Here is a 24,022-nt window from a genome sequence, read left to right as displayed (position 1 = left end):
TCTCTCTCTTTCTCTTTCCCTTCTTTCTTCCCCGTCGTCGTCCATTCAATTCGTTGTGTCAATGATCCCACGCGGAGAAGGAAGCCGATGCTCGCACGACGCGCTCGTTCGCTTAAGTGAATTATGAAACGTGCCGCCACGGAGACGGTGATGAGAAAATTATTTCTCGCCGATACCACTTAACTCGACGATCTTTTCCCCGCGTGCCGTTTAATAATATACGCGATTATCCACATCCATCCACGTGTCCATTCAACGTTTACTTACTCCAATTAAAAGATGCCTGATGCCGGTGCGCTTTAAGTTCCTGTTCCGCCTATCTCGTTTCGTCGCTTTTTTCTTTCTCTCTCAACGAGATGGTACACATTCATCCTGAATTATTAATCGAGAATTAGCTACGAGAGTTATGCAATCCCTATAAATAAACCGCCTAGCGCGATTATTATTACTCAAGTTTGTTTAAAATCAAGGAATATGTTACGAACAGAGAGAGAAAAAGAGAGGGAGAAGAACAAACGCGTTTAAAAGTCCGCGGTCTGAAAAAGGATACGACGTAATGTAATTGGCTTCTGCTGTTACCGGAGCGCGAGATGAAGGTGAACGGAAATCGTATAACACGAGAGTTTTTACTTTCGGGCTCGATTCACGCGTACACCAGCGTGTAATCTCTTGTAAAGCCGCCTTTTACTACACCAGAGGTAATTGCGATTTTCTATCGCAAATCACTCGGACATTTACTGCGCGATATAGTCTCTCTCTCTCTTTCTCTCGCGTGATGCCGCCGCGTGTTTCCCCTTCCGCGAAGTTCCGCACGTTCGAGATTCTCGAACGTTCGTATAAATTTGTTTACTCTAAATTATGACTCTAATACGTACGGGTCGCGTGTCTCCCGATCGTTTCTTCGCCGGTGCACTTTCCGGTGCGCTCGCCTCGTTCGCGAGCGAGCGAGCGAAGAAGCCGAGCGCATTATCTGCAAATCGAAGACGATCGTCGATTTTCTCGTCTCGCGTGATGACGGACAATTACGAACGACGCTCGGAATTATATCGATCGATCGGTGGTTCGATGTGATGAGCTCAATGATTTCGGGAGTGCCTGTGTTTTCAACGATTTTCGAGACATTTCTTCAGTTCCGAAGCAGCTCTTGAGCGGTAGCTAAACGCAATTTGCATAAATAAATGTCCACCGATTTATCGGCTGTATAATCGCGTCCTGCTCATTATACTTGGAAACGTGTATTTGTCGTAATTATAATAATTATTATCGGCGACTATAGCGTCATTCGTAATTATTAGGAGCCGCAATGCGCCGTCACGTCGACATCAACCGCGATGAAAATAAACATAATGATACAGAGGCGAAAGAGTGACGCGGGAAAATCGAGGGAAACATACTGACTAATTGCACCTCGTGTGTTGCGCGTTTCCACTTTTCGTGATGTTGTACGGAGGTTGTGTACAGACGCATTAGCATGATGAAGCAATCATGAACGAGAGGATGATTTATGGCTCTATCGATAAAATATATTGATTAAGTACTAATTGCACGTGCACTAATTTCCCTAACGGAAGTTCCTATCGCGCATCCCGTGAAATAAAACGACGCAGACTTCCGTTACAGCACCGGGGGGAAATATAGGGGAGCGAGATGTTTTATAAACAGCTGCGCGGGCTATATTAATCATAATTATTGGCTAGATAGCGCGTACAGTTTTTTTTTTAATTTTTTTATCGGTATTACGATAATTCGACTTGCTCAATTAACGACAAAATTAACGGGAAATTAATTGACGATATCGATCACTCTTCGAACACTTAGATTATAACTTTACAAAAAATTAAAATAACAAAGCATGAACTTTTATTTTCTATTTATTTTGTATTTTATTCCATAAGTAAATTATCTAACTTTACTAATTTTTTTTCTAATTAATGTGATAAGTACAGTGATTAGACGAATATTGCCGTAGATCTGCGTAACTCGTGACACTGATTATACATTATTCCATTGTATCGAAAAAGCGTTAATTATAATATATCAGCCGATTAGAATCATGAAGATTTACGAGCGCATTTGATATAATTTTCCATTTCCAATCTTCTGCAGAAGAAGACGATAGGACGAAGAAAGAGAGCAGAGAAAAGTTCCGTTCTCATATCGGTCCGTTCGGAATGATCGACGAGTTCTTCGCGGAACTGGCATCGATAAATCACCGATAATCGCGTCATTTTTACGACCCGTTCATCTTTCGACCTGTTTCTTTTGTTTTCGCTGCGCCGCGGACAGCGGCGTTTTCTCGCAGGTTTTTCGATGCCGCTGCGATGCATTAAGGCTTATTGTTCCCCGCGAAACGCACGCGCCCCGGTCGACGTCATTATCGCATAATTAACTCCTCCTCCTCCTTCTCTTCCTTCTTCTCCTCCCGGATCTCGCTATTCCTCCGCGTAATGAGTTCGAGCGTGAAAATTTGCATGCAAAATTCTACGGCCGTCGACGTACCGCAAACCACATCTGCGAAGTTATATTCCTTCGAGTTGGCGCATACACACGAAAGGTCTGTGCATGCGCGAATGCATTCGTGTGAATGCACCTGGCAAACGAAACTGGGTCGCGCGTCACTCGCCGTGTCATCGTCGCTTTGCTAAGAACGAACTTCCGATTCCACGCGCGCGTGATAGCGTACCAAGGAACCGTCGTCGGTTTATACGCGGAGAACTTTGACGGGACGGTAGATACCGGTTATCGATTGTTGACTGATTGAATACCAGCCTTCGGTAGTGTAATTCCGGTATAGATAGACGTACGAAGAGATAGACACACACAGTCATTGTGGATTCTGCGATAACTGTCGAGCGATACGCTCGAGTAGGTAATATAACGTCATGGGAGTTGATTGGAATTGTTCATTTGCCTCGCGCAAATAGTTTTCTTTCGGACTCTGGTGTTTTTATATTTTAATTTACTTCGAAGATAAAATCTCACGTACACACACAATTGCAAGTAACAATTATATTTTAATTAATTGTTCGGTGGAATTTATAACCAAGTTTCTTCATACCTTATCACAAAATAGTTTTCGGCGATCACAGATCGCAAAATTGAGTCGTGTGACTCAATTTACTTTTATCCGCGCGCTTATTTGCCAGGACCGGTCCATGTGCATAGTGTTTCTTTGCGTGGCATTTGCGGGAAACCAACACCATTGAGCACCGAACACGGCGATTCTCGCGCGTGCACGCCGGTGCGCGCTAATTGATTATATCTTCGCACGCGTTTAATAGCGTGAAACGCGCGCGCGTGCACGCGGCCTTTACGTGAAGTCGACGCGGGCAAGATCGTGGACGACGCGCGCGCAATCGCGCGTTCCGATTTCGCGGCGGATCAATTTACTTAACAAGAGCGAGGACGTAAACGATAAAGTCGCGAACCCGCAATTAGCGTCTTGGATGAAACGTCGCTTGTAATCGCTTAATAAGCGTCCGCGCGTGCGAGAATAGCGTCCGCTAATTGGATACGCACGGAGCGTCGCGTGGCCGGCGATTAGCTGGCGGAAAGCGCGCACGAGCGCGCTATATCTCCCAATATGTTGTCCGTTTTGTGATCTCTTTGGCGGAAAAACTTCCCGTAAGTAACCGGTTTTCGCCGCTAAGTATCCGTACGGGTGTAAATGATGAATCTTTTTGCGCGACGTTTTCGCGGAGCCGCGCCACGCTGCTCGTGTTAATAACGCGCCGGTAGTAATCAGCGTTAGTCACATTGAAGTCACGATTACGACGCCGATCTCCGGTGAGATAGGGAGACAGAGAGAGAGAGAGAGAGAGAAAGACAAGGAAGAGTAGAAACGGAGAAACGACTTACCGACGTGCTGATTTACGCTTGATTACATTTCCCGCGAGAGATCTTGCGCTGCACAAGTTCTACATAAGTGATTGCGCTTTGACGGGACGCCGCTCGCTTACTTTCGATTATTTCTGCGCCGTCATGAATGAGACGTGCGCTATTCGCGGCGCCGCGGCTACTCGCGGTAGTGAGACTGTTCAAAAAAGACCGACGTGAGATACATATTATTCGTCATGTTGGCTCTCGTACGTAGAAAGTATAGCCGAGCGCGCGAGGAGAGATGTGCATCGTGATGTATGCGCTCGCTCGCTAGAGAAGAGAGAAGAATACACGCGCTCGTTCGCTCGCGCGCGTTTTGCCGCCGTTCACCTTCGCCAGTCTCCGACAGAAGGTGACGAGGGTTAAAAGGTGGAATTAGACGGGAGCCTTTCAACCGAAGGTCAAGCTCGCTCGCGCGCGCGCGGAGGCGCACACAGTCCGAGATGCGTTTCTGCATGCGTGACGCACGTGCGAGACCGCGTGCACGCACGTGCGTCACGTACTTATACACGCTCGCTCGTCGAGCCACGCTTCCATCTCGATTAATCGATAAACGAGCCTCGTTTCGGTAGCGAGAGAGCGCGCGCGCGCGCGCTTCGATCGATCTTTGTATCTCGCATAAGCGGATATTAATCGTAGAAACGTATTTAATGGTTCATGAAGCAAGTTGGCATTATTCACCGTGGAGATGTATGTTTTTATTTTAATAGCGCAGCATGACGCGCGCATATTTCTCTAACCATATAAGAGAAGGACGTGAGTATCGAACGTTACGACTTCGACGTTAATACACTGAAGGCGAATAATTAATTACTCGACAAAAATAAATTTTGTCAGCCGGTACTGTGTTGTCGGTTTATTATAATAAGTAAAAAAAGATTTTTCCGATAGTCTGATTAATAAATCAGGACGAATCCCCCGATGTATTTTACTCAGATCCGTTCAGTTGTCGCGTTGTATCGAAGTTTACGCGATACACAATAGTAGGTCGAATTACCCGATTTCCGCTGGATGCGCTTTGGTTGTCTAATAGAAACGCAAATGCGATCTTTTTTATCACGGAAATAACAAGATCTCGTTTCTATTCTCGTTTCAGGAACCAAACGGCGAGTCGACGAGGTAGCGTCACCGAGGACGATCCACGACTTGCCGGAACAAGTTCTCACATGTGGCCTGTCGCTTCCTGGTAAGTCGCAAAAACGCAACTTTTTGAAATATAAACAATTAAATGTGTATAAATTTTTGAGGAAAAAAGGTTGAGATAAAAGTTAACCGCAGTTGTCGAAGAGAGCAAATGAGTTTCGTTACAAATTAGACATAAAACGCAAAAAATCTAAAACTTATATAATTTTGATTGCAAAACTTTCCGACGTTTGACTGCGCGTTGCTAGTTTACTGACTGGAAAGACGATCCCGTTTAAGGAACGCAACAACAGCAACACACGTCCTCGTAGCTTTCCGTTTTTAAACACTTGTAACGCGCGCGATGTTCCCTTTGTCTCTCGCGCTGAAATGCTCCACATAGAGACACGCAACGGGCCAAGGAAAACGTGCGCTTACGCCACACGCGACTTGTTACGGAAGATAACAACACACGGTGACCGCGGAGGAGTATGCGGAAGCCCCGGGACACACCCACCCGCCACGTAGGGCTCTTAAAGCTCGGTTCACACGCCCCCGCGTCTTTTGCCCGTTCCCTGTGCATCTATTTACGTACTCCGGCGAGGTCCTCGCTGAGAAGATGCTTCCCCGGCGCGGGAGAGCCTCCGTTTTCTTCTTTCCCTTCCCTTCTCTCTGCACCACGATTCCGCGCCATTCTCTCTCGGCCGCTCTCTTCCTCGCACCCTCCGCGTCCCACCTGGTCCCTTTCTCTCCCTTTCCGCGAGAGAGGCTCAGCTGGCCGGATCCGCGAATGTCTAACTGTATTCCCGTAGTTGGCGCAGTTGTTGCTCTCTGTCGTCGATTAGCGCGCGCCAAGAAGAGGCAGGACGATACCTATACCTGAAAGGAGCCTGAACGGTGATTAAACCGCGAGCATACGCACATCGCGAAACGCACACGCTTTGTGATCTCTTCCTCAAGTTTACGTGGAAAATACACTCTCAACTATCGTCTCCTCTTTGTGCTTTTGTTTTTTTAAACGTAAGACCTGGCAGATGTTTCCTGATAAGGTTAAAGATTAAATACAAAGTCGAAAATCTGAACAATACGTGGACACTTAACGTGGGACGAGATAAACGACGCTTGAATTTCAAGTGCGCGGCGATAGATTGCGAGATATCATATATATTTGTTGCTGTCTGATATACCGTCGGGACATTCGATTTTAACTGGTATGGTTATCGCGTCATTATCTCGTAATAACAAAACTCAAGGCGATATCAATCTATATCGAGAGAAAGAGAGAAGGATTAAATGCAGTGATACGTAATATCTCTCCGATACGGCGAAACGGGGAAATCAGTCGATCGCCTCGACTTCTCGAGATCGAAGTGAAGTCGCACATTTTTTCGGCGCGCCCGGCGATATCGACGTCGGTTCATGTAACAGTTCCTCCCGCGAGAGAGACGGAGAGTCCTGCAACGCGGTGAAAGGGAAAAGCGCGCTCCCCCGGCCCGTTTTAATTGCAACCGAGTGTGGGATATATATGCGCCGAGCGCTCTTTTGTGTCTCGATTAAGGAGAGAGAAAGAACCCCTCCGCGTGCGCTCACCGACATTAACGTTAACTATCCACTTACACGAACATGAACTACGCGCTGGTTCACACGCCTCCGTGTGTTCTTCCTCTTCTCTTCGTGCGTTCATCCATTTGTTCGGATTCTCTCGCCGAAGGGCCGCAACGGTCCCTTTCTCCCTTCCGTGTGTGTTTCGATAAATGCTTCCGTGCTTTCCGCATCTCACACATACACACACACACACACACAATCGTGAGAATCGATTCAGGTAGTTCGTGTGGAAACTACTGAACGGGAGTACTCGTGTTGGAATTTCTTTCTACTGGTCGATACTTTTCTTACACGATAAGCCAAAAGATACATGTCCTTTTCTTCTAAAAGAAGCGTCTGGTTTAAAGTCTCTTTTTCTCTCTACTTCCCGGTTAACTATCTCAGCTTTTGCGCTTCCTCCAATCTTCTCCCTCGTCTTTTCTTCCGTTGCGTCTCTTCGTGTGGCTCGCCGGCCGGATCCATGGATGTCTAACTGTACACCGTAGTTGGCTACGTAAGCTGCCGCTTTGTCGCCGATTAGCCCGACTGGTACACGGACAGGAAGAGGCGATGGGCAACGAGCCAATGGTCTCCCCGGCGTGCGTCGAACGGGAGAAATAAACGGCAAGAAACACAACGTGCGCCGTCACTTGTCTGTTTTAATTACCGTAAAGTGTAGGCACGCGGCGCTTTTTGCGGGACAACGTGATCCGGAGGTAACGACCGAGATAAATCGTTCTTCCGTGCGGCTACAGGCGAATTTGTACGGTTTACTCCAAGGAGAATCGTTAGAAACGCGATGTTTTAACAATCTAGTTCAACAGAATTTTTCTTCTCACAAAAAAGTTAATAAAACAAAATAATATTTTGTTAATAAAAATACGTGACTAGAGTAAAGTCACGTGACTAAAATAAAGGATGTCGTCGGAACTGCGTTGCAGTTGAATTTCCGCGACTATCGTCGCGAGCAATCTCGGGAGAGATTTTCCGACCGTTCCACGTTCTCACTCCGATTCCGCACCTTAATAACGTCTACATGCATGTGTTTGCGTTGCGATTCCTTACTCCGTAATGCTGACAAGAACGTAGGGATTTGCGAGAAAGTGTACGTTGACAATCACCGGGCGGAAGCTCGGCACTGTCCGTTCGGGAAATGTAAACGCTGTCTTTTAGGTAATCACCTATTGTGCGAACTATTCGGAGAAACCGCGCAGAACGTCTAGGATTTTACATGCATAATGTATCTCTACCCCACTTTGCTCCTGTGAAATAACGGTACGGCCACGGTACTCGTCAGTCGCGTGACTAAATATGAAGATCGGGAACAAATTTGTACGCTTAAACTGGAGAAAGTTCAGCTGCTTCAAATATTTTGTAGAAGCGTTATTTTAATGCATTTAAAGAGAGAGAAAGACTCTTAGTGCAAAATTTTTATAAGCAAAGACCGAGATTAAATTTTCATATAAACATATGTTCGACATTGCAAACGATATACTGTCGTGAAGTCGATTTTGTCATTCGAACACATTCCGCTTCCTCGTCAACGATTCTCCGTGTGTTCTCCTTAAACACACTCGCTCGAGACTCTCCCTCGTTACATCCCTCTCCTTTCATATCGCGGTTACCCGTCCTCTTCCCACGGATTCCCAGCTGGAGCGATCACCGAGAGTATCTAACTGTAATCCCGTAGTTGGCGAAGCCGCTGCTTTGTCGCCGATTAACTAGTTGAAGTTGCGCCGCCGCCGCCGCCGCCGCGATCGCCTAAAAGAGGCGGGTCGGAGCAGGAAGAGGAAGCGAGCAGGAGATGCAACGTTTGCGCCCGCCGGGCAAAGAAGCGCGCGTGTGTATATATATATATATATATACGACAAACGACCGCGACCGAAGTTCAAGCAAGTTCGAGAGTCGAGTCTCTCGAGGGGGAAAAGGGAGCGTTTAACGAGTTCGCGAGCGGCGCGGTCTTTGCGATCCCGCGTGTTCCTCTCACCGTCGGCGCCGTCGATATCACGAACGACGCAATTCCGCGCGCGGAAGCGAATTGGCAACGATAAATCCCGCGATCTCGTTCTAATTCGCTGTCGCGTACGTGATTAAATCGAGTCGACGCGCGATCGGCGTGTATATAACCGATCGAGCTTGTTGCGCACGGACTGTTCGTTGACTCAATCCGTCGACTCGATCAAGCGGTACTCGGCATAAATTATCGGAAAACGTTACCACGTCGGGAGAAATCGCCCGGGCTCGATTTACGCCGGGAATCATAGATTTATAAGGTAGCTCCCCGCGTGGCGCGCGCGCTGCTCGCAGCAGGTGAGCGCGGAGCGTGTAATAGAATCCTCCGAGAGAGACAGCCGGAGAAGTTTATACACAGAGTGTGCTTCGCGAAGTTTGCGCTAAACTTCAAGAACGTCTTATCTCAATCGACGCACTTGAAACTGATGATGTTTTTCTCGCGCGAAAGTTTTCACGTCAAAGCGCGGACTTTGAATTAATTTGATTATACGTTGAAAAAACCAGACTGAACTTTCGAAGATGACAAAAAAAAATAGCACATTGTTAAGAAAGAGTGCGATATTGCACCTGTATATTAACAAGAATTTCGTCTCCGAAGATTAACCGATAATCGGGACAAAAAATTGGTTTTTTTTTCGACGAAAGTCGTAACTTATTTCAGGAAGAACAATAAAAAAAGAGCAATTAAGATCGAGAGTCGGTTTTACGACTTGTAAACTTTTATAGCCGATTCTTTTTCGACGAGGATGTGTTTCCACTTGTATCCGGGAAAGTTTCGATTGCCTGAGATGTTCAGGTAATAATTTATTTAAACTACATCTGAATTTGTCATTTGCAGGTATAAATTATTTGGTATAATCAGAAACAGACGTGCGCGCGCAAGAGATGTTCAGATCGAACTTTCGTCAGCTGAAAATCGTTTGATCGTTTTTTACGACTCACCCAGTATAAACAGCGCGATATATCAGCGTGAGATAGGCCGCTAAGGATACCCTCGTTAAATTAGACGGAGAGCGAACGGCGACGAGGTCAGACAGAGAGCGGCGTAAATTGCGACATCCCGGGCGTATTTACACGTGATGTGATTTACGATTCTATGCAGACCGGAGAGTGTACGTACGTACGTTGTCTGCTCGTGGGGCGATCGCTCTCGCGCGCGCCTCTTCTTCACGGAGTTCAGACTAATGCGCAGATATTAAACCGATTCGCCTAACTCGAACTCGAGCACGCCGCCCGGCGAGTCTCACGCGTAGAAAGCGCCTCGACTCTCCGATGTGCTTTACGACTTGTGCTCGCACGACGATAAAGTCGTTCACGGCTCCGGCCGAGACTAATCTTCCGCCCGGGCAATAAGCGGAGATAGATTGAGCGTAATGCCGGATTATTTAAACGACTGAGAAGAAATAAATACGTGCGATTGTTTTTAGCGCCAGTTAGCCCTCCTACGTCACATCCAATTGCAAGCTTCTGTGCGTCGCGAAAACTACCGCGCGGAGTTTCATCATCTCAGAAAGAAAGAAAAATCTCGATTAATACGTTACAGAAGAACGTTTAATGATACAACATAGAAATAATTGTCAGTTGCCAGTACGTAGCACGCAACGTGTCCATTTAATTGCGATTCGTTCTCTCTCTCCCTCTTTCAAAGGGATCTCCAAGTCGCGATTTGGCAGGTACTCTATTCACAGGCTCGCTTTTAAACGGAATACGGGTGATATATATCAGGAACGTAAAAGTGGAAGTGAAACGAGGATCCGGCACGAGAGATCTATATCACCGCCCGCGGCCGATGCTACTAGAACTTAGACGAACGTTTGCGATAAGTAAATGCGGTGGAATGGTAGATACCTAAAGATATACTAAAGGTGATTAAGTAGGTATATAGCGGGAATATGCGGTTACACACGTGGTCGAATCGATTAATCCAACCTGAGATAACGAGACCAGACGATGCTATTTGAGATCTCTTTGCATTAATATCAATTAAGGCCATTCATTTGAATATCAGAACTGGAGTTTGCAGATAGACGTAGATTTTTCTTCATAAATAGGTGTTTAGTATGTGCTCGTACACGATAAGTCTAATTGATACGTAGTTGTGCCTCTCTTTCTCGTCTCAATTTCTATTAACAAATCGCGAAACAAACGAAAGTTACGAATGCTCGAAAAAACATATTACGCTCTTTCTGCGATTGAACATGCGTATAGAATTATTTTACGAATTTCCTTCTGTAATTAACAATTATCGCTTCGCTGTTGCGCGTATTTGTACGACAAATCGATTGTTTGTTTTTTTCGCCGAACGTTCGAAGACGATGTTAGGGATAAGCGTAATCCCGACTGTCGTTACGTAAGTAAACGATCGACGCGTTAATGGCGCGCGTACGGGTATTTAAATCGAGTACCATCATATCCGGCATTTCATAGCCGTCATCGATCGATCGCGTCCGACTAGTCGACCGTATCGCGGTATTGCGTTCTCTCGCGGATCTAATTACACGGAAATATTTTACCCTATCGAGAGACCCGAGAGCGCTGCCCGCGCGATGAATCAATGACCATTTATACAACAAACATACGCGTCTTCCCAGACCGGAGAGGCCCCTGTGGCTTTCACGTGGGCGCGAAATGGGGTCCGGAGAAAGAGAGAGAGAGAGAGAGAGATCTGTCAGAAAAAACTAGCGGTATGTACCTATAATTTATCACGCGTTGAAAACAGCGAAAACTTATACTGTTTCAACAACCGCGCCTCGCGCACGAAACGAGTTATGATAATTGTTGTATTTATGCAAGGAGCATTTCTCTCGTACCTCGATTCGGATCGCATCCCGAGTTTATTAGCTTAATTAGCTATGCGCGGTTTACGGTACACTGTGCGTTCCTTCGAGCGACGTGACAATTAAAACACGCAGCGAGAGAAGGTGGAGAGACCGCTGTATTTTAAAAGGGGATAAGTTTTAACTGTACACACTCGACATGCAAAGCTCGTAATTCAGATACGTGACGCGAATTTGATATATGCACAGAATAGTTTTGCAGAAACGTAACCATGATCGACTATTGTTGCATAAACGTTACGGAAAACTAAATTCTACGTATTAGAAATTTATTAAATTTGAATTGTATTAGAATTTTCAACACGTAGAAAATATATCCAATAATATAGAGCAATATATTTCATTACTAGTGAGAAGTTTTCGACTGCAGAAAAAGTTTATTATTATGCGTTTCTATAAAGTTCTTTTTTAAATCGTGTATGTGCCGTTGCGCGCGAGATGAAGGAGAAAAAACCGCGTAAGATGTACGACATCTTTAATGCCAGACTATATTCAATCGCCTTGTAATTAGAGGATTACAAAATTGTTACTTCGAGAATATCGAAGCGCGTTGGCTAAAGCCAACGGGGTATATACGTGCCTGCGAGCGCGCAAAAATCGCGTCGTACGTTCCGTTACATTCGACATGCAATAAACTATGTGATCCACCTCGGAAGCATCTCATCGCAGATGGCACGCGCATATCTGAGCGAAAAACGTTCCGATTACAATTTCAGCGGTTTAGAAACGGCTCGTTACGCTACGCGATCATCGCGTCTCTCGTGTTATTACGAAGATCCCGATTACTTGATTCATGTAATTATGTCCTTTGCCGCTTGTATCGCGATGTGAGAAAATTAGAAAATCTTAGGAATCTTCTTCGCGAGAAACTTGCGTGCGCGCAAAGAAAACGCAGGCGACAAGTATCTTACGATTAAAAGAAAAATCAATTTTACAGGAAGCAAATTTTACTCCGAGATGTGTGTTACAGCGTAAATATTAAGTTATCGATAGCTACGTGGCGTGTCAAATTTTTGGAAAGAGATGAGAGCAAAACTATGATTATCACACATGTAAATTATGCTTTGCTCGACTATAAATTTGTTCGTGTCTTCGAACATTACTCGGGATGCTCGTGCTGCGCGTGAAGTAATTCTGATTTTCCGCTCGGATACGTGCTGAGGCATTAGCCGTGCAACAAGCTTGTGACGAATAGCAACACTATTCGCCGGCAAGCACTCGAGCGCGAGCTAACTCGCGCCCAACGACAAAAACGTGAAATATGTATCTTGCATTAGGGTCGATGCCGGTCAGATTAAGTAGATTCTGGTTTCTGCTGCTTCCTTCTGCTGCCGTTCAGCACGGCCCGACAGCTAATGAAGTTTGAATCCCACGAAACATGAACACACATATGTACGCGCGTATGCAAATACGTGTATTTATGGGACTGGGTTTCTCGCCCCGCAACAAATCAAAGGCACTCACTGAGAGAGTGCTCGAACATAAATTGAAATCTCGCAACAATTTTCCAAGAGAATTTTACGGCTAGTTTATGGGTACGGCGAGATCGCTTTACAAAGGAGAAAATATGAGAGAGACGACGGGAGGAAAAGCAACCTCTTTTTACGTGATCTTCATACGTATATGATTAACAACTATTGGCTTAACAATTTCGATCCAATTCTTGGAACGCAAAACCCGAGCTGCATTTCGCTTTCATTTCGTTTTCCTCTCTCTCATTTCAAATCAATTTTCGCTCTCACCATGACTCTTTCTTTCATATTTTTTTTTCACTTAATTGTAATTTACTCTCAAATTGATATTCGTGTATCTTCTGCTTTTAACTCCAGTAATGATTAAATGACGACTTGTAATTTCGCTATAAATTTATCGTTAATTTTTTTTCTCGAATCGATGCAATTCGCGGCGGCGACGCATATCGGCCGAGCAGAACTAGGAACAAAAAGCGACCGCGTGTATCGTCAAAGATGCGTCGACGTTACGAATCAATGCGATCAAAAACCACAAGTACGGAGCGTTGCTCGCGCGGAATCAGTACGATACTTCGACGCGTAATTCGCAACGGGGAGATTCTGTGTTTGTCCGATAAAACCTACCGTGTTACACGATTGCAGTCGCGCTCTCGGTGAGCTTCGCTTTCTCGCAGAAGAAAAAACTTGGCTGCGAAATCATACCTCTCGCCATTTAATATATACGCGATGATGCACGCGAAACGGCGAAGCATTGTAATTTTCGATACTCGATAATCACGGCCCGGCCCTCGTTTTAGGTGCTCTTTAGGCCGCGGCCCGGGCACGCAGGCAATTACGCCGCGCCGGTAATCGTAGATATCGCGCACGCAGGTAGAATTCAGGGTACGACCCAGATCCCAAGAAGAGAAGAGCCAGCCAGCGCGCGCAACCGAGCATCTCTCGGCGCGGGATAAGGTTTCGCCGAGGCCAATCGATAATGCGTTTCCACGAGTGATCGATGCGCCTCGCCCGATTATCGGACGCGCGTTATTAACCGCCGTGAGGATTTTCCGCGGCACTAATTGCGCTGCACGCGCGAGATATCCCGAAACGGGGTGGCCGAGCGTTATTGGCGCCGTGCGAACGTTGTTGCCGCCTTCGAGAAAGTTGCTCTCGCGGTGAGACTTGTTACGGGAAACGGAGATAAAGAAGCCGAGGTCCTCTCCTCTCTTTCATTGACCGCGTCTATTGATTGGACTAATTAAATACGCGTTTCGCGAGACTTTTGTGAAATCCCAGGCGTTTATTGCCGCAAATTTACGCTCATTAGGTTCGCCTTGATTGCTTCTGACGTTTATCTTGCCGCAGGAAAACTTACGCAATACATATACACGTGTTTCCGCATATTGCGTTTCTGTATGCGTTGTTTATTTCTTATAACATTTTCATTACAAAGATTAATATGTACATAATACAACATTAATAAATCAGTGAAACACCGGGCATTTGAAACGGCAAGGATTTTAGCAGAAAGCGAATTAAATGCATTTATCGGATACGGTTTATTCCGCGGCCGGTCGTAGCAGAAGTTTTATCACAAAATACGGAGAGACGAGGAGCATTCATCAAAAGCGACGAAAAAAACGACTCGTAGATACTTTCCGGTTTTCTAATCGCATCGTAACATTAGGCGCGCAATACGATATTGATGATATTTAATTAATCATCGACTCACACGCGCGCGTTGATTTTTCAGTTTTCAAAACTCGCGACTCTAAAACACTATTAGCACACAAGAGAGCCACGTGATATAATAAATGCACTCCGCGGATTTGTCAGAGAGGAATGTAAGCGCAATCGCAGATTAGAGTCCCATGCAACAAGCATGCTCAATCAATATTTCTCTCATTTAGATAAGTTCTTCGTGGCGTGATCAATGCGCTTCTGATCATCGCCGACCGAATGTTTTGTGATGATTTATTAGCTCACCGTGAATTTTCTATTGCGCTAATTACGCTTATCGAATGAGGATCATCAACCACGTACAGTAATATCAAAGCAGCTATATGTACGGGGACGTATGCAAGATGATTATTTATTTTGTCTTGTAAGTAATGTCTGCTAATAATTTTTTGTTACTTTTGTACAACCGCGTCTCTTATCACCGCTTTACTTTGACACGTGTACATATATTTATATTCAAATTAAATAACAATTTGTTTTATTTCTTTGTTGCACGAGTAATAAGTGTTCTGTTATTTAGTTTTGTAAAGCGCACAATATTGCGCTCGTAAACAAGGATCTGATAATCTTGCATCGAACAATCTCCGCCGATCGCCATATAACCGGGAGGTACGATCTCGTTCGATCCTGCAAACGTAAATACGCCCACTCTCCGCGAAGCCCCGTTATCGACTGTTCTTATCACACCGATCTGCACTCGCACAACGAGTTGCTCCTCGAAACTCCGCTTGTGTGCACTGATTTCATTTTTTTCTTTCCGGAAAACCGGCATCTGGGAAAGATTCGCGCACGACCACTGCAGCGGATTAGAGCGAACTTCTCGGATCAGCGTGACTCTCGCGCGGAAGTTCCAACAAATCACCTGCGAGACTTGGAAGACTTGGAAGTTTTTTTTGTAAAAATATTGACAAATTTTTTATATACACAAAGTTATTTGATAAAACTATGTACATAAAAAGAACGAGAAAATCCGTGTTAGAATCTCTGAGATAAAACTAGGCGAATGTCGCGATGATTGGGCTTTCTCGGTTCTTGCATTACACGCCGCTCGATGCGTCACGTGCATCGCGTTGTGTGCAGCACGCATTGCATCTGCATTCTCGGCGGACGACGTGCAGTCGGCCGTGCAAGCTTGATACGTACTTATTCGCGGTCCTACTTGCGCCGCACGTGATTATGGTTATCACGCCGACGATTGGATCAAGTGCATTAGCCACGCACGAACCTTAGGCAATATACGTACGCGCCACACACGTTTCAGTCGGCATCGCCTCGACCCCCGGTCCGGCCGTGAACGGCGAAATACTTTAGGAGGATGAGGATCGAGAGACGAGGGCGTGATCCCCGCGATCTTTACGATCGGTGCAACCGCGCTCGCGCGATCGAGAGTCAAGGTCGTGGTTGTAAAGATTGTATTAACGCGTGTCGATGTTACAGCCAAGCGAAACCTTTGTCGACAAGCGGAAATTAATAACGCTCTTTTCAAGAACAGCTTTTTAGAGAAAACTAGCACAACACAGGCGCGCGCTACGCGCACGCTATTGTTATTTTTATTTAACGTGTTGTCAGTGAACACAACCTGTCACCGCGATGACAGATAGTATGTACGTCTTATAAACCATATAATACACATATGAGAAATGTCAGAAATAACGCATGAAAATCAAACTCAAAAAATAGTGAGAGAGAAGTGGAAAAACAACACATAACTAAAGTCACATGACAGGGAAAAGGGTAAAAAAGAGAATATTATATATATTATATGTAATATTCTATATCTATATATAATACACACACATACGCATATATGTATATATATGTATATACCGTAATCACGTGACCGAAGTCAGTAACACCGCCGCGGTCGCGCGACTGCGGTCAGTGACCCCGCCCCCACCAAGGCCGCCCGGCCGAGGTCAGTGCCCCGCCAAGGCCGCGCGGCCGAGGTCAGTGACCCCGCCAAGGCCGCGCGGCGGAGATCAGTGACATTACTCTGTAGTATGTATATAATACATATAATACAATATAAAGTATAATATTATAAATATATAATAAATTATATATGCAAGCAGTTTTTTTTCACTATATGCAAGCAATTTTTTTCACGGTATTTTAGCAAAGAAAACAAAAATTTTTGAAAAAAATAACATGTAATTTTGTTTACATTTTATATATTTTTATGTACAAGTGTGTATATTAATTACATCAGTCGCGCAATTCGACGATGATATTCTTCATTCCGCGAAGCGAAATACTAAAAACAGGAAGAAATATAGCGCTTGAATACATCAAGACCGCGCTTCGCAAGTCGATCTCATCCACGAGTTAGTTTCGCGGCTAATGATCCGCGCTCGGTAGAGCGCGTTTCTAACGGAGATTCCGTCGCCTGTTAAATGACCGATCGGTCTCCCCATCTCCCCGTGGATTCTCAATAACGGTTATGATGCAAAGATAATGCCGGGGCGTGGTTTAATGTCATTTTAGCGTCGCGATGCTGTGCAGGACGCCGTTCGGGTCGAGGTCAGAAATCGAAATGTACGTACGTACGTCTGTACGTTCCCGCCAGTCGGCTTAAAACACCTGGAGCACGCATCGTTGCATGATCGACGATCGGTATGCAGAAGTCGATGGTCCGTCGAAAGGTGAGAGATTTAAGGTTAATAGAGGTGAGGGTTTTTACCGCGTCATTACCATGGAGACTCATCTGGAGGAGAATGACGTTGTCTCGCCGATTCTCGCGTGTCAATACTCGCGGAACGCGATTCGTCTGCGCAAACTCGCAGACGAATCGCTCAATCCGAATAAATACTTCACTCGGACGTAACTAAATAGATTTTTTCGTCATTTCAGCTCGATAGTTCTCATTTAAACTCTTGCGGAATCGGTTTTACGAACAAATATAATATCTTTTAATTGGTGAAAGTGAATATTCGTCGTCGCGCGCGCGCGCGAGCGCAGTTGTTGCTCTCGGTCGAAGAGTCGCGAGGGGACGTTTAGTCGGGATCATTAATTTGTCGCGGTAAAGTTACGATCGTGGAACTTCCTCATCGGCCTTACATTACGAGAAACTTACGGTGCTACTCGCCGCGGCGAATGCATAATCGCCGATTACTCTAACGAGTACGTGGCGGTGCATCGAGGCGACTAATTAAGCGATTATAGCGTCCCGGGCGAGCCTAACGAGTGTTAATACACCGAGCCGAGTCGACTGAAACCCAACGGAGGTCAACGCGCCTAATCGAGCACGACGACGACGACGACGAGCTTTGCTTATCAACGTGTTTGCAGAAAACCCTTATTTCGCGGCTTGAGATTACTGCGCCGCTTCTCCCGCTCTCGATTACGTAAACGCGAACGTATATCTCTTGCGCGGTTTCGTGCTCTTCGTGTTTTATCCTTCGTGTGTAGATACTTGGCTTGCGATAGATAGTGTGTGTGTGCAGTGTGGCAGCAGATTATCAACAATATATATCTAAAAGCTATTAGAAAGTTTCGAATATAATAAAAAGAAAGAAAAATGAAAAGGAAAATCGAAAGAAACAAAGCGCGCACGTGTTGCGTCTCTCCGAGAATATTATTATTGCTCTTCGGACACACACTTCGTGTCGGGTTTTATACTGATTTATTACTGTCACTGATACAGTAAGCTTTATCAGCGTTAAATTAATTTCCGATAGTTAAACAGGCATATCCTTATTAGCAGTTTTCGAGATGTGCGTGCAGATTAGACTCGCGAGAGGAAAACCGCACATTGAAATCCAAGCGGGGAGCGATAACAAGGTTTCGAGCGGTCGTCGTGACTGCGAGTCACTGTATTTTCGCAGTAGCTCGATAATCCATCCAGCCGACTAATTAAGCGATTAGCTGCCTATTGGATTCATCCGACGACATCAATCGGCGGTTAAATCGCGGTCATGTCACAGATCGACGTTGCTTCGGGGGAGCGACCCGCAATATCCGCGGCGGATATAAAATCGAGGATAATAACTCATCGCGTGTTCGTGAATTATACGTTGCGGCAGGCGTCGTCGCGCGCGGCCGTTGCCGCCGCCGCCGCTGTTCGACGTTTTCATTTTAATAGAAACCGATCGACGCGGTCGCGAGAGACGACCGACCGGTGAGAATAAGTAGGAAGTCTCGAGGAGATGAAAGAGAGAGGAGGCTCTCTCGCGAGGAGAGGCGGCGCGCGGCAAGAGAGAGAGAGAGAGAGAGAAGCAAACGCGGCCATGTAATTAGAAATCACGGGGGATTTACGGGGCATCGGGCAATAAATCCAAAAAGTAACGGCTAATGGTACGCATATTGACGTATCCATCTGGCTATCGTTCATCTTTCTCACGAGTCCCGCGTTGTACGCCCCGACGACGACGACGACGACGACAACGACGCGCGCGCCTTGCGGCTACTTCGCTCGCGCGCGAGCGACTCGCACTCTCGCTCGCTCGCTCGCTCGCTCGCGGGATGGACGACGAGACCGAAAGAATCGACGCCTCCAGAATGAACTACGGGGCTTTCTTCTCAGGGGGAGAGACGTCGCGCCGACCATAAGCACGCTTGATTTACGTTAAAAGCCGAGTCGGGGCCGCGCGCGTTGAGTCTTTATCGAGTAGGAGTGAGACGATGATGATGAACGATCGGCGATTTGTAGAGACGATCGGCAAACGCGCGCGCACATGCTTATGCGAAATGAATATACGCGTATGTACGTATGTATAGATATAAATGTGTACGCGTCCGAGCGAATCTGCTGATCATCGCAGTCCGTGGCCGATATTCCGCGTGCACAAAACGCGCTTTGAGAAGATCGCTTTCATGTAGGTAGAAAAATAGCAATCACAATCGTCTTTCAGCAGTTCGTTACGTGCGGTATACAATCTTATCAATTGTCGTTCCACACAAACACACACACACACACAAGAAGCGACAGCGTATGGACAGAACCGTTATACGAGGTTTGTAACTTTCATTCTAATTAATTATTTAATTGCAAAAAGTGATTATCTGCGTGTGTATTAAATTAAAAAATTAATTTAATTAAGTCGATATAATTAAGAAATATATAACTTTCATCGTTTAATTTTCATTATCAGAACTAGCTAAACCACTAGTCAAATTAACAAATTAATTAAATTAATTTTGTATATATGTAACTAAAACATTTATGGAAAGTGATGTATTTGCCTAGAACTTTTTTTTTATCTTTGATCGTTGTAGTTGTTTAATTTCCATTATCAGAACGAAACTAAGGCTTTGAATTTAATACCGACTTCCTCGTTTCATCGGCGTGTATTCTTTCGACTTGTTCTATTACTGTTCCGCTAATTTCACCATGTAAATGCATAAAAGCGGCGGATACACGTCGACATCGTCGTGGCAGGCGACGTAATTCTCGAACGAGTAGGCGCAGTGCTCGCGCGCGCGGATTAACGTCTTCATTCCGGGAGAAACCCTTCGCTCGCATGGTGCGCGCCGGTAATCGATCGGTTATGGTAATCCGAGCGAGCGTCGAGAGCGCGATCGTTAAAAAAGCCGCGCGCCCACCGTTGCGTTTGTACCACGTTACTCGCGGCGATAAGCGGCCACGATGCATGCAGTTCGATTAACGCAACAACGGGCGCGTGAGCGGTGGCCCGTCGTGCGTGAAAAGAGAGAAACCCACGGGAGAGAAACGCCCACGCCGGTCTACCTGCGCGATCGCGGAGGTGATATGTTGATTCGAGAGATCTCATGACGTGCTCGTGAGACGATTAGCATTTTGCTCGTTAACATTGTAGACAGTGACGATGATATTTTCGTATCGCGGCTACGCAACGTAACCGGCGACTATCGGGATCTATTACCACATACATACGACGTAGTGAGATTTTAGACTTTGTGCTTTCATCTTCAAATCTGCTGTTTGTAATTACGGGCTGAGTGTGAGATCAATTAGCGATCAAGTCTTGCGATTTTTGTTCGACGGAACAAACGTCCTTTCGAACGTTTATTATTACGTTCTCAAACGTAGATCAGCTCGAAGCAACGTTAAAAGGCGTCGGCTGTATTTAATGATCGGTAGTGTATAGGCGGGGTCACGACCCCGACGTCACGATCGCAAGTAACACGGACGAAAACGAATTGTTGCTCGACGTTATCCATTACGATCACGGAATTGTTTATAATGTCACTGCGCGCCGGTGCATTTTACCTCCTAGCCAAAAGACCTTATTCAGAGATGACCTACTCCCCGAGACGTAGAGAGATACAACAACACTAAAAGGATGTCATTTAATAATTTATTTACCGGGCGGAGATTGCGATCAGCGATCGCTCATCGAATCACGCTCCGCAATCAGCCGACGTTTTACTGCACCATTGAAATAATTCACGTTGCGCCATCGCGTGTATATCTTACACGACGTCAAAGTGTGCAAAGGAGTAACGTGAGTACGTGTGAACAACGTTTCAGCTTGCAAAAAGACTTCGCCCTCACGTCTTCATTTGTAAATGAACAACTAACGAAATTACGATGTAAAACGCTGTGTGTTTGATATTCAAGTTGTTGTGTCGATTTGATATAATAAAACACTTTTGCGTGGGGAACAATTAGTTTTTAAAAAGGTTTGCAAAACGATAGCGAATGAAATACTTTGATTGTTACAGGATACACGGATGTTGTCGGAAGACCAGTTATCGAATTCGAGGACAACGTATCCACGAGAGAAGCCTTCTCCATTAGAGAGACATCATCGTTCCTGCTCTACCTCGCTCGTCTACCTAGGTATGTACATATCCGTCATCTTCCGACCGCGTGTTCTCGTCGCGCGTTCGCATAATGCATCAACTTCGTGAAAGAGAGAGAAAGAAGGACGAACGAACGTCGAAATCAACCCGTACGATTCCACACAGAGTCGCACAAGTTGCCGATAAATCAAGCGGGATTATCGCGCGGGATCAGTCGCGCGCGCGCGTGCGCGCCCAACGGATTGTGGTCATAATTTATGAATTCGATTAGCGGACGACGGCGGCCGCGATAATTTTTGCGAAGGCTGTTTTTAAACCTGCAGAAAATTCACACTTTACGGCCGCGTTGCGCTTCGCGCGCGTGAGACACCCATTTATTATGGCCGGCATCTGTACTTCTCAACGAGGCCTGTTGTAGCCGATAATAACTGAAATCATCCGGCACCGAATTGGCAATTTATTAATTCCGCGCGCGGGGGAAGAGAGAAAGAGGAGCGCGCGAGCGCGCGCACAAACGAGCGAGTGAGTTTTTCGCTAAATAAACGTGCTCTCTCGCGCGCACGCCTGCGACGCCGGTGTCGGTAATAATTATAATTTTCCGCCGTCATGAAGTCGGCGGACACGCCCACTATAATCGCCGATGCGGAGCAAAATCGCGGCTTATCGTTCCCTTCCTGGGGCCTGGTCTCGGCTGTATCTCTCCGTTTTACAAGCTTTCTAACGAAGCTTCCTCTCGTTTGTAAGCTATTTAATTAACACGCTTATATGACGTGCCCGATAGAACACTTTCTTTTCCAACATCGCGCCGATTGAACACCGTGAGAACCGAATCGGAGCAAATCGACGCGGCGCGATTTAATTACGGAAAACGCTCGTACGCGGAAAATTTTATATTCAACGAGATTGTTATCGAAATGAATTACTAATTAATTACTCAATATTTAATTAAAGTATTGAAAACCACATTTAATGTTGATTAATGAGAATAAAATGGCGAAGTCATAATGTTTACTTTCTTCGGAATAACAAATTTTGCATCAACAGACTTTTTAAATTGCTATTTTATATATGTTCGATTTAATTTGTAACATATCCACACCGCAACAGTCAAGATGTAGAAACAAATTCCTTGCACATGTCTTCCAAGAATTTTTAGCTTCAGAATGCACGTTACTCCGTTTTGCTATTCAAGTACAAGTGCAGTTTTATTTCATCCCTCGGCGTCTTTGATGCACATCGCGTTTCTCGTCGATGGATCGCAACGTCATCGCTACGCTCAAGACCGCATTCGTGCGTGATGTGTTTTATTCTCTAGCTCGTAAAACACATCACCGCACGGAACGTCGCGGCAGGTATCGGTCATCACGCGGCTTTATAGTTTTCCGTGCAGGGATACCACACACAAGCGCGAATGAACAAGAGAATATCGGGACGGGACGGAAGGAGCGAGCAGGAAAAGCGCGCGCTATTACGCTCCGGGCGTCTCTCTCTCGACGAGAAACACGCCGATCTATCTTTCGGCATCTTCGACACGAGCCGAGCCGACGTTTCCGCGTCGGCGACTCGTCGTTTTTTCTCCCCGCCGGATACCCCGGCGATGACGGGTCTGGGAAAAAGTCCCGCGGAAAATTTCCGCGATTTCATCCATACCGCGTCGATATCCCGGCGCGAACTTTAACTCACGCAGCCGATCGGACGTCCCCGTGGGCTTCGCGGATTGCGATACATCTGCGGGAATATAATTGAGGGGATTTCTGCGCGGAAAATCATTTTGCGAGATCGCGCTTCCCGGAGAATTAATGTGAATTTACGACGCGGGGAGATCGAAACGAGACACAACGAGAACCGACCGACGATTTTCCGCGTCGATACCGCGCGCGCGCGCGGTCGCGATATCCAAAGCTCGCGCGCGTTTAAACCGATTTATCGCTCGCGTTCCCAGGATCGGTATATACTCGCCGCCGTGTGTGTATCGGAGAGCGATACTTCTAATTTATCGTGGTCGAGTTATCATCTCGCGTGGCCACAATACGCATTGTTACGTGTCGATATCTTTCGTTGCCGGAAGAAAGGCTAGGCAGAGACCGCGGCGGCTCTCGGGAGCGCGCGCTCGCACACGTAAGTACGCGCGCGGACTATCTTGGAGGAGAGCGGAGAAGTGTGGAATCCGCCGCCGCTTGCTCGATGAAAGCCGACGGTGTCATAATGATCCTCTGAGCGGAACACGATCGCCATAAATCAGCATGCCGGTTATATGCGGCGTACGGCGCGCGGGATTCATTAGCATTTTTCTGCGGCCGCGGTGGGAAAGCGTCGGGACGACGTTGACATAGCGCCCGGTCGGACTATCGGTGGCAGATTACGCGCGGATAAGCCCGGCGATGCGGATTTATTGCGCTCCCGAACAAAACGACCGAACGTCGTCGTCGTCGTCGTCGTCGTCGTCGTCTGGGAAACCTCGCGTAAAACTGACTCCAGAATTTTCACATATACGCGTGTATTCGAAACTCCGTACTTAGCATCTTTATCGTAGCGTTAATATCGTGATCGTAAACGATGGTGAACGATCTTTCATCTCTTCGTGCACGATTGCGTCAAGTGTCGCTTCACTCGAAGGACGAATAAAATGTTTATTAAATTGTTTATCAAATATTTATAAAATGTTTGTTT

The 24,022-nt window shown here is 46.1% G+C and overlaps 1 protein-coding gene across 3 annotated transcripts in view; it reads left to right on the top strand.

Moving 5' to 3' along the window:
- The window catches only part of LOC109852293, a 201,522-nt gene that overhangs the window by 93,073 nt on the left and 84,427 nt on the right, over window positions 1-24,022 (top strand). For all 3 annotated transcript variants that reach the window (XM_020423331.1, XM_020423333.1, XM_020423332.1), the window contains exons 6-7: window positions 4,976-5,065; window positions 21,272-21,389. In XM_020423331.1, the coding sequence (XP_020278920.1) occupies window positions 4,976-5,065; window positions 21,272-21,389 (208 nt within the window). The remainder of the gene's footprint in view (window positions 1-4,975; window positions 5,066-21,271; window positions 21,390-24,022) is intronic.

Source organism: Pseudomyrmex gracilis, unplaced genomic scaffold (assembly GCF_002006095.1).
Source record: "Pseudomyrmex gracilis isolate BER0280 unplaced genomic scaffold, ASM200609v1 scaffold_27, whole genome shotgun sequence".
Lineage (NCBI taxonomy): Eukaryota > Metazoa > Arthropoda > Insecta > Hymenoptera > Formicidae > Pseudomyrmex > Pseudomyrmex gracilis.
This window is presented reverse-complemented; position numbering and strand designations above follow the sequence as displayed.